Genomic DNA, 11,449 nt, shown 5'->3' on the forward strand with positions numbered 1-11,449 from the left:
AGTCGGAGTCTCACTCCGTCCCCCAGGCTGGAGTGCAGTGGCATGCTCACAGCCACCACAGCCTCGACCTCCTGGGTTCAGGCGATCCTTCTGCCTCAGCCTTCCAAGAACCTGGAACTGCAGGCACATACCACCACGCCCGTCTTATTTTATTTTATTTTTCTATTCTTTGTTGTTGAGACAAGGTCTCACCATGTTGTCCAGGTTGGTTTGAACCCATGGGTTCAGGCAGTCCTCTCACCTCAGCCTCCCAAAGTGCTGGGATTACAAGCATGAGCCACCGCGGGGGCTGATTTTTCTTACATGATGGAAGGACTAGTAGTATAAACACAGTCCCTGGAATTAAAGAATTCACTCACAGCTTCCCTTGTGCCCATTTTACAGATTAAGACACATGGTCTCAAGGCAGGCCTGCTTAGTAGCTACACTGCAGGCCCAAGATGGGGTTCCCTCTCCCCACCTCCCACTCCAGCTGTTTCCCTCCTCTTCCAGGCAGTGCTTCGGTGATGGCTTGAACTGGGCCGGCTGTTCCATCATCGTCCTGCTAGGCCAGCAGCGTCGCTTTGACCTGTTCGACTTCTGTTACCACTTGCTCAAAGTACAGAGGCAGGACGGGAAGGATGAGATCATAAAGAATGTGGTGAGCAGGCTGGAGGCGGGGTCGGGGAGGAGGGGAGACAACCAGGCCCTCCTCAGAGGGAGCTCTTATGGAGGCCAACCCTCCACCCATGGGTTGGTGCAGGTACTCAGGCCCGGGACCTGCTTGGAGGAAGCCGTGAGTCACCTGCTCACAGCCCGCTGCCACAACAGGCCACCCAGAAAGGCAGGACTGGGCTCCAAGCCTGGAACATGGTGCCTTCCCTGTGCCTGTCGGACTCGGCTGAGGCCAGTTCCTAGTCCGTCCAAGCATCCACTGAACACTAGAGGGGTGCAGGGTGCAGGGATGGGCGAGGTGCTGGCGTGGGGTGAGCAGGGCTGCTGTGGCAGGGGAGGAAGGCCGGGGGTTGGGCAGAGAAGGCTTCTCGGAAGAGGGCGGCGGTACTTGGGCTGAGTCCAGAAGGGCCAACAGCTGGACCCGGGTAGAGCAAGGGTTGTGGGCCGTGAGAATGTTCCAGACAGAGGAGTGGCTACAGCAGAGAAACAGAGGCATGGAGGAAGATCAGAGGGTGGATCTCAGGTCCCCAGTGAGAAGAGAAAGAGGCAGGAGCCAACCCACAAAGGGTTTTTTTAAATTGTGTTAAAATATGAGGGGGAAACCCCAAAAAAACAATTTTTAAAAAATTGTATGTTTATTCTTACATGTTTAAACCTCGGTCACCTTCCAGTACTCTTTGTTTGAAGCAATAGACCCCTGAAGATGCTTTTTCCACTGCTCAAAACAATTTTGAACTCGTAAACTTTGATGCCTTTGAGTGCTTCAGTTTTTTCTTGTTTCACCTTTTCCACATTGGCGAAACATTTCCCTTTGAGGACTTTTTTCATCTAGGGAAACAAAAGTCACTCAGGCGAGATGGGGTAAATAGGGAGGGTGGGGCACAGGGGTCATGCTGTTTTTGGTGATCAACTACTGAACATGCAGTATGGTTTGGGCGGGTGTACTCATAAATCACCCATCATGAAATGGTGCAAATGCATTGAAAGAATTGCCAGAAAAAATTCACTGAAGCCGAATGCAGTCTTTCACAACAATACTAGCTGGTACACTGATGTCAATGGGTTCCTAGAGCACTTACCTACTATGGGAAGCCTGTACTATAAGGGATCAGCCCTTCCAAAAGTAATTCCGGGTTTTTTTGGGTTCCCTCATAAAGTAAGTCCCCTACATACAAACCTTCAAGTTGCGACCTTTCAAAGATGTGAACATGCATTTGCATGTCCAGTCACACAAGTTAGTTCACATGTCTGGTGTACATTGTCACATGCTGTACTGCAAAAGTAAAAGTGTTTTATTTTTTGTGTTCTTTTAATGTATTTGTGTGAAAAGTACTAAAACCTATTACTATAGAGCCAATTGTGTTAGTTGGGTACCTAAGCTAACTTTGTTAGACTTACAAACAAATTGGACTTAACGAACATGCTCTGGGAAGGGAAATTGTTCGTAAGTAGGGGACTTACTGTATACATAAAATTTATCATTTTGATCATTCTAAGTGTACAGTGCATTAAGTACACTCACATTGTTGTGCAACCGCCACCACCTCCATTTCCAGAACTTGTTCATTTTTTCCACCAGAAACTATACCCATTACAAAATAATTCTACACTGTCCCCTTCCCCAGCCCTGGGATCCACCATTCTACTTCCTGTCTCTATGAAGTTGACGTCTCTAGGTTCCTCGTATAGGTAGAATCATACAGTATTATCTTTCTGTGACTGGCTAATTTCACATAGCATATCATCCTCAGGGCTCATCTGTGTTGTCGCTCCACCCTTTTTGTGGCTGTAGAATATTCCATCGTGTCTATATACCACACTGTTTTTCCGTTCATTCATCCACATATGCTTGGGCTGCCTCCACCTTTGGCTGTTGTGGAAAATGGTGTTCAAATAATTCCTCAGACTACTGCTTTCAATTCTTCTGAGTAAATAGCCAGAGTATATGCTTTTGAGTATACATTCCAGAAGTGGAATCACTGGGTCATGTGACAAGTCTGTTTAAGTGTTTTAGGAACTGTCATGCTGCTCTCCGCAGCAGCTGCACAATGTTACATTTCCACCTGCAGTGTGTAAGAGTCTTGGTTTGTCTACGTTCTTGCAGTTTTGTGATCTGCAAATGTTTTCTTTTATTCCATGGATCGGCTTTTCACTCTGTTGATAGTGTGTGTCCTTTGATGTCCAAACTTTTCTTTCCATTTTGATGCAGTCCAATTTTTTTTCTATCGTTGCCTATGCTTTTGGTGTCATATCCAAGATATTGCTGCCAAGTCCTAGGTCATAAAGATTTTCCTCTATGTTTTCTTCTAAGAATTTTGTAGTTGTGATACTTATGTGTGTGCCTTTGATCCATTCTGAGTTAATTTTTTGCATAGGGCTTAAGGTCAGTGTCTATCTTTATTCTTTTGAATGTGGATATCCATTTTTCCAAGTCTCATTTGCTGAAAAGACTGTCCTGGCTGGGCGCAATGGCTCAAACCTGTAATCTCAGCACTTTGGGAGGCCGAGGCAAGAGGATTGCCTTTGCCTGAGCTTAGGGGTTAGAGACCAGCCTGAGCAACATGGTGAGACAATAAATTAAAAAAAAAATAAGCCCAGCGTGGTAGTGTGTGTCTATAGTTCTAGCTACTTGGAAAACTGAGGCGGAAGGATTGCCTGATCCCAGCAGGTTGAGGCTGCAGTGGCCGTGAGCGTGCCGTGGCACTCCAGCTTGGGCAACAGAGTGAGATTCTGACTCAAAAAAAAAAAAGAAAGAAAGAAAAGACTGTCCTTTCCTCATTGAATGCTCTTGATACCCTTGTCAAAAATCATTTGATCATACATATAATGGTTTATCTTTGGGCTCTCTATTCTGTTCCACTGGACTATATGTCTGGCTTGATGCCAGGGCCACACTATTTTGATGACTGGAGCTCTTCAATAAGTTTTGAAACTTGCAGAGGGGTTTTATGACCCAGTTAACATTTAACTGCCAGAGCCCTGGGATCCCCTAAAAGGCCTTTAAGCAAGTGAGTAATGTGATCATTAAAGCACTGGACTCTAGACCCCAACCTCTCTGACTTCTCCTCTCGCTCTCTCTTTCTGTCTTCTCCTGCTCTAACCTAAACACTCCCATCCTTCTGCAGCCCCTGAAGAAGATGGCCGACCGCATCCGGAAGTACCAGATCTTGAACAATGAGGTTTTTGCCATCCTGAACAAGTACATGAAGTCCGTGGAGACAGACAGTTCCACCGTGGAGCATGTGCGTTGCTTCCAGCCACCCATCCACCAGTCGTTGGCCACCACTTGCTAGGCAGAAGGTCCCACAGACCTCGACCTGGCAGAGGAGGAGAACAGGATGGAGAAAGCCACCGCCAGCCTGCCACAGGATCCGACTGGACGGCGTGTGGGATGGACCTGGAAGCAAACAAGCCCCTCCCCAAGCCCATCCCACCACGCCCAGGGCTGGGCCTGTGCATGCTCTCCCATGACATCCCCATGGTGGGTTTGCCATAGCATCAATGAAAAAAAAAAAAAGGAAACAGGACAGTGTGTGCTTTTTTTTTTCTTTTTGCACTCACCTGTAGAAAGGGCTCCTAGTTTCACCCTTTCTCCATCCTGTAGTCCCACCCATCTGTGGTTGCTTCCCAAGGCCTTGACCGCCTACCCTGCGCCTACATATGACCCAGAACTGAAGTCTCAGACTGAGGGAAGAGTGTGGCCATACCCAGAAATGTCAACCTGGCCTAAAGGTCATGCCTCAGTTTACCACTCCTTCATTTCCTGTGGTTCTGCTCCAGTCCCCCGGGTGGCATCTCCTGCCTCAGGTGTCAGGGGTTCTATCACAAGGCTCCCCCAAAACTCCCTCCTGATGCCCCTCTTAGGGCAGTCCCCAAGAAAGACCAGCAAAGCTCCCAAAACTGCCTCTCCCTGAGTGAGTTGAGGTAGAGGGATGGCCAGAGTTGTAGGGTGGAGACAGCAGGTGTGAACGCAGCCAGGAACTCCACAGAATGCTTGAGGCCATCTCAGCAGCACCATAGTGAAGTGGTTCCTTTATTCCTTAAGCAAATTCTTAGCACCAGGCCACACTGGAAGTGCAGCACCAGCAACCAAATTAGGGACCACTTCTTGGCACAGAATCTTCATAAAGGAAAACTCCCACAAGAAAGAAAATATTAAGTGGTTATTTTCACAGAGGCCAAACACTTCTTGGGGACATGAAAGTAAAGAGTAAAAATAAGACTTGTCAGTGAGCTTTGAGTACCAAAATACACCCCCAATGAGAAGTCCTATGTTAATGAATAAGAACTTTGAGTGTCCCAGATGCTGAAGATTCTCGCAACATTCTATCTTTTGCTGTCAACTCCCTGTACTCTGAATGCTCTTTAAGTTAGACATTGGGGTATGGCTTCTCTCACAGGGGTATATTTTTTTTTCCGTTTTCCACACTGAACCAAAAGGCCTCTGCAGAACTACCCACCATGTGGGGAGGCCGTGGAGGAAGACAGAACCTTTGGGATATAAATGCGGTATTACAGAGCACATCATTGTCCAAGGGAGTCATTGGCCCTTAGCTTTTAAGAACATATAAAATGTGACATTTGATACTTCTCTTCCAGCCCAGGGAGGAAAAGAAGATAGAAAATGGCAAGAACAGTAACTCTCCCTCCCCCAGGGCAGGTGAATGGAAACGTTGCCTTTAATCGGATGGTCTGTGTTTAACCCCATGGAAAGTACGATTAGTACAGTTGAATGTGTAGCTTTCTGGGCCACACATCAAAGCTACTAATTCTGAATCTCTAAGAGTGGGCCAGGAAATCTGCATTTCCCACAAGCTATCTGAGTTATTCTGTTCCACAAAGTTTGAGAACCACTGTTGCAAAGGAACCCTTCCGCTAGCCTTGGGCTTTGAGCTTCCTCTAAGCCGTGAAAGAGTATCTGTAGGAAGATGGTTCAGAGAGGATGCTGGCTGTTCCTCCTGTCTGGAGCTGCTGCATTCTATTCTGATTTCTTATCTGTTTCCTCTTGATGACCATAGATGTGTTCCATGGGCAAAAGAGATGGGTTAGCCCACATGGCAAGCTACATGGGAGATCATGCCTTTAAAACCCACATTAAATCGCCTAGCTCAGAGCCTCTGCATCTTAAGCGCTGAGGTCAGCTGCTGGCTCTCTCCGATAGACTAGATTCATTCCAAATTCCTGACCATTGCTTTGTGGGGATCTGGGTCTTCCATTTAATGAGATTGCTGTTTCAACAACCCACTCCTCCCACCCTGCATTCATAATCCTGTACCTGACCCTCTGGGCAGAGTCACAAGGTCCTCAAGAGGTTTGATCCCAGTAAATTAAGCTCTTTCCTCTCAGCAGAGAGATTTCATTTCCCTGCCTGGCGGCGGCACTGATCTCTAAACACCAGACAAGTTTAATATTCTTTCCTTCCTGGAATTACTGCCCACCCCCACCTTTTGATTTTTTTGTGTGTCTAACAACCAGAATAAATAAAGTGCTTAGGTTTTAAAAAGTTAAAAAAAAAAATCTGTTTCAGAAACTGTCAAATGTATCATATTTGTATTAAGAGTTGTTGGGGATTTTTGTACAATGAATTTACATTTATTTATGGTGACATATTTACGGTTGTGATCAAATGATGTTAAATTCTTAAATCATATTTGCTATGCAGCTGAAGATGATATTTTGATTTGTATTTTGGGGGGGGGTACCTGTGTTGAGTCGATAAACATTACCATCTCCATTAAAACTGCTTCCAAACAAGTAAAACCAGCAACTTGGTCTCGATTGTTGGTCATATTTCAGTTCTTGATCTGTGAAGGCCACTTTAAAACAAATGGCCAAGAAAACAATCTAAAAGAGAATGAAAGGAAATAAAAACATAGCAGATCAGTACACCCTGACCTAATGGCTTAACTTACTTTCCCACTAGGGTATTATCTTTGGTTTGGTTTGGTTTTTGAGTCGAGTCGCACCCTGTTGTCCAAGCTGGAGTGCAGTGGCACACAGCTACCACAATCTCAGCCTGCTGGGCTCAGGCGATCCTTCCACCTCAGGCTTCCAAGTAGCTGGAACTAAAAGCGCATGCCACCATGCCCAGCTCACTTTATAATTTAGTAGAGACAAGATCTCATCAAGTTGCTCAGGCTGGTCTCAAACCCCTGGGCTCAGGCAATCCTCTTGCCTCTTGTCTCCCAAAGTGCTGGGATTACAGGTGTGAGCCACCGTGCCTGGAGGGAATTACATCTTTACATCTTTACATCTTTGCATAGGGCAGGATACAGGAAGTAGCTCCCACTCTTAGAGATTTCATAGTCTGAGTATATCCACATACCTCACATCCCTAGCATATTAGTCCATTTTGCATTGCTCTAAGGAATACCTGAAGCTGGATAATTAACAAAGAAGAAGTCCTGCAGACTGTACAAGAAGCATAGTGCCAGCATCTGCTTCCGGTGGGGCCTCAGGAAGCTTTGAGTCATGGCAGAATGTGAAGAGGGAGCAGGTATGTCACACGGTGAGAGACAAAGCGAGAGAGAGAAAGGAGATTCCAGGCTCCTTTAAACAACCAGCTCTTAGGAGAACTAATACAGTGAGAACTGTTGCCCTGAGATAGCACCAAGCCATTCACCAAGGACCTGCTCTCATGACCCAAACTCCTCCCACTAGGCCCCACCTCTAACACTGGAGATCACATTTCAACATGAGATTTGGAGGACACAAACATTCAAACTATATCAGTTTTGAGGAAAGAATGGGAATATTTAATGAGGCCCCGTGTAAAGGCACCAAGCTAAACCCTATCACCTCCGTTCCTTTTAATCAACCACCATCACCTTATATGGTATATTCTACATTTTACAAAAAGCCCATAAAGTAGGTTTACTTTCACACCATACTAAGCGACAGAGTTGGGATTTGAACCCAGTTCTGAAGCTAGGCTTTTGCTGTCCCACTACAATGAAGTGGTCAGCCAGGCCCAACCCCAAACTGGACTTGAAGATTTGGTCACTGGACTTTTCAGAGCTTTGGGTCAGTAAGATCCGCTGGAGTATGATATCAGGATAGAACTTGGCATGGTCGCTGAGAAGTTCTCAGTCTGAAGGGGAAAGGCTGGTGCCTGGGAACCTCTCACACTCCTGAGAAAATATGTTTACTGGAAGATACGTTTAAGGTTGGCCTTCAGGGCTTAGAGCCCCCCCATTTCACACGACACTAGCTTTTCTAAAGGCTGTCCGCTAAGGTGAGTCCTGGAGCCGTTTTCTCTTTTGTCAAGTTGGACAAGCAGACCCCTCCCAGCTCTGATAGCCTGATTCTAGGTCATTTCACATGGGTGTACTCTGAGGGACCTGACTGTTTTACACACTCACAATCTTTCTTAGTGTGTGTTACCACCTTCTAAAATTGCCACCATTAGGAGTCATATACTTGAGCTAGTGGACTTAGAAGACATTAAGTCCTGAGAGATGCTCAGTGAAGAGGATATCCCATGGAAAATTAATTTGGGGAACACGTCATTTTTTTTTTCTCTCTTGAAGATCTATGATGACCTGAGGAGTCTGGCAGAATCGAATCAGTCTAGATTAACACCCTGTGTCTCCTAGGCAGCCATGTCTTGGAAATCTGTTTCTATGCAACATGAATCTTCCTCTATTGAAACACACTTTGAAAAATACTGGGCTAAAAGTATGGAAATCCATAATAGGATATTTTATTCTTTACTTTTTTTTTTCTTTTCGAGTCAGAGTCACTCTCCCAGGCTGGAGTGCAGTGGCACGCTCTTGGCCACCCCAGCATCGACCTGCTGGGCTCAGGCGATCCTTGTGCCTCAGCCTTCTAAGTAGCTGGACTTACAGGCACATGCTACCACACCCGGCTAATTTTTTGATATATTGTAGAGATGAGGTCTAACCAAGTTGCCCAGGCTGGTCTCGAACCCCTGGGCTCAGGCAATCCTCTCACCTCAGCCTCCCAAAGTGCTGAGATTACATATTTGAGTCACTGCACCTGGCCTTATTTTTTACTTTTTGAGATGGGGTCTTACTCTGTTGTCTAGATTGGAGTGCAGTGATACAATCACTGCTTGCTGCAGCCTGAGCTTCTGGGCCCAGGTGATCCTTCCATGTCAGCCTCCCAAGTAACTGGGACTACAAGCAAATGTCACCATGCCCAGCTAATTTTTTTTTTTGTAGAAACAAGGTCTCTCTATGTTGTCTGGGCTGGTCTCAAACTCCAGGGCTCAAGCAATCCTCCTGCTTCGGCCTCTCACAATGCTGGGATTACAAGCATGAGTCACCACACCCAGACTGTAAGATATTTTAAAAACTCCCTCAAGAGAAAGACCACTGACATGTAAGGAGTCATGACACAAGGGCACAATTAGAGAAGCAGGGACCTGGCAAAGTATTGAAGGATTTCAAATGGGTAGGGGAAGGATTTTGATGATAGAAAAGAATATGACAGCTGGGTGTATGAGTTTGCCAGGGGTGTCATAACAAATACAACAGACTGGATGGCTTAAACAACAAACTCATTTTCTCACAGTTTTGGGGGCTACAAGTCCAAGATCAAAGTGTCAGCAGAATTGGGTTCCCCAAGGACTCTCTTCTTGGTTTGTGGGTGACCATCTTCTCCAAGTATTCTCAGTGGCCTTTCCTGTGCATATCTGTGTCCTAATCTCCTTTTCTTATGAGGAGGCTAGTCATACTGGCTTACAGCCTAACTTAATGACCTCATTTTAACATGACCTCTTTAGACGCATTATCTCCAAATACAGTCACATGCTGATGTACTGAGCTTTAGGACTTTAACAAACAAATTTGAGGAGCAGGGACACAATTTAGCCCAGAACACTGGGATGGAGCTGGTGAAGTGCTGTCTCTACGAGCCCTGGACAGTTTGAAAGCTGGGGCGCCATTCCTTTGTGAAACTTCTTGAATGCTCACTATTTGCAAGACTTTATAGAAGATGAGGAAGAGAGAGGAGAGGATGACGGGAATACAGCAGAGTAGGAAGCACAAGGAATCCATCTCCCCACCTAGACAACAGTCACCCTGGCAGAGTCTGTCTGATGTTACTGCTTTGGAACTCTGGAATTTATTGAAAGTTTGCAACTTCCAGTGGGGAATCTTAGACAGCAAGTTACAGTGAATTTTGGTTGATTTTAGCTCTGAGTTCAGCAGCTGCTGCCCATCCACCACCTCTCAGGCCTATGGCAGGCAGCTGTGCATGTATGTGTTCCTGAAGCAGTTTGCAGGAACCAGAGTGGGCAATAAGGACGCTGTCCTCCAAATATTGGGCTTCTACGTTCTGATGGCTGATGGCTAATTGTTGCTTCTACCACAGAGAAGCAAGCACTGAAGCAGGCAGCCATTGTTGTAATTTCCACCCCCATCACTGTTGTTGCAAGTCCCACTTCCCTCCAACTGAAGCAACTTCCAGAGGATTTAAAAAGTCAGTGCTCCTTTTCTTCCCAGGTCACTCACACTTCATTTCTATCTATTTTCCCTTCTGGGAGTCAGACATTAAAGACTAGGTCATTCAAAAGCAACTGCATAAAAGTCACCCCAAATGCACAAGGAATGGCACAGACTCAAAAAAGATCCAAGAAGATTTTAAATTTAAATCCTCAGACTGATCCTCAAGATGCCGACAGCCTACAACAATCAGAAATGAAACAAAAACAAAAACAGCAAACAGCAAATCCTGGGGAAGGGGAAAAACTGGGTTTCCAGAAATACCACGTTATGTGATTCACATGTCCAATTTTAATCCCCCAAATCACAAGACATACAAAGAAACAGGAAAGTATGACCCATCTAAAGGAAGGGAAAAAAAAACTGTTTATGAGAAAGACTAGATGGCAGACGTACTAAACAAAGACATTAAAACACCTGTTTTAGATGCTGAAAGAACTAAAGGAAGACATGGAGAAAGTCAAGAAATGATGTATGAATAAAATAGAAATAACAGTAAAGAGAAATCATTTTAAAATTCTAGAGCTGAACAGTACAACAGAATGAAAAAAATGATTAGAAGAACTCAAAGGCAGATTTCAGCAGGCAGAAGAATCAGTGAACTTGAAGATAGGACAATTGAAATTATCAGAGGGGCTTTAAGATGGTTGCCTAGAGGCATCTGGTACTGAGCTCCTCCACAAAGAAGAACCAAAATAGCAAGTACATAATCACACATCGAATAGATCACCTAAGAGAGAATGCTGGAATTCAACAAAGTAGTGATAAGATATAACTAGTGGGGCACACTTCATCAATAAGGGTACCTGATCCCAAACCAGGTGAAGTAGGGATCAAACTTTACTTGTATGATGACCATTTGTATGCCTAAGCATAAATTTTACCCCATATCTCTAAAGTAAAAATTAAAAAATAAATAAATAAAGACACAATTAGCAAGGAAAGAGAAGGAAGCAAGACAGCCTGCTGGGCTAGGATTGACTGGGACCTGGGAGATCCCTAGTGCAGGGAAAGGGTAAGTGAGAGACCCCCAGTGGTTCATATTCCCACCACCATGTCTGTCCTGCAATTCTAACCGTGGGAAGCCCCTCAACCCACACAAGCCCTGATCCCAACTTAGGGAGCTGCCTAGAGATCACACAATGGCATTACTCCCGAAAGGGAACTCATGCCAGGTTCCAACACAACCTTGCAGTCCCTTTAAAAACTTCCCAAGGAAAGGCTACCTCACTTATAGCCACCACCTAAGGTGAAGTTCAGCATGGTTTTCCCAACCACTTGTTTACAGCTGCTGCCGCTTAAACCAACTCCACCCTGGGTGGGGGGGC

The 11,449-nt window shown here is 45.4% G+C and overlaps 1 protein-coding gene across 5 annotated transcripts in view; it reads left to right on the top strand.

Annotated features, from left to right (window-relative positions):
* The window catches only part of CYFIP2 (cytoplasmic FMR1 interacting protein 2), a 144,348-nt gene extending 137,927 nt beyond the window's left edge, over positions 1-6,421 (top strand). For 4 of the 5 annotated variants that reach the window (XM_008055455.2, XM_021711085.1, XM_021711086.1 and 1 more), the window contains 2 exons: positions 493-640; positions 3,780-6,421. In XM_008055455.2, coding sequence (XP_008053646.1) covers positions 493-640; positions 3,780-3,947 — 316 coding nt within the window. In that variant the 3' untranslated portion in view covers positions 3,948-6,421. The remainder of the gene's footprint in view (positions 1-492; positions 641-3,779) is intronic. The other variant, XM_008055456.2, reaches the window with a different exon arrangement.
* Positions 6,422-11,449: the final 5,028 nt, after the last annotated feature.

The sequence above is a fragment of the Carlito syrichta genome, unplaced genomic scaffold (assembly GCF_000164805.1).
Source record: "Carlito syrichta isolate Samal-C Ts95f unplaced genomic scaffold, Tarsius_syrichta-2.0.1 Scaffold301856, whole genome shotgun sequence".
Classification (NCBI taxonomy): Eukaryota; Metazoa; Chordata; class Mammalia; order Primates; family Tarsiidae; genus Carlito; species Carlito syrichta.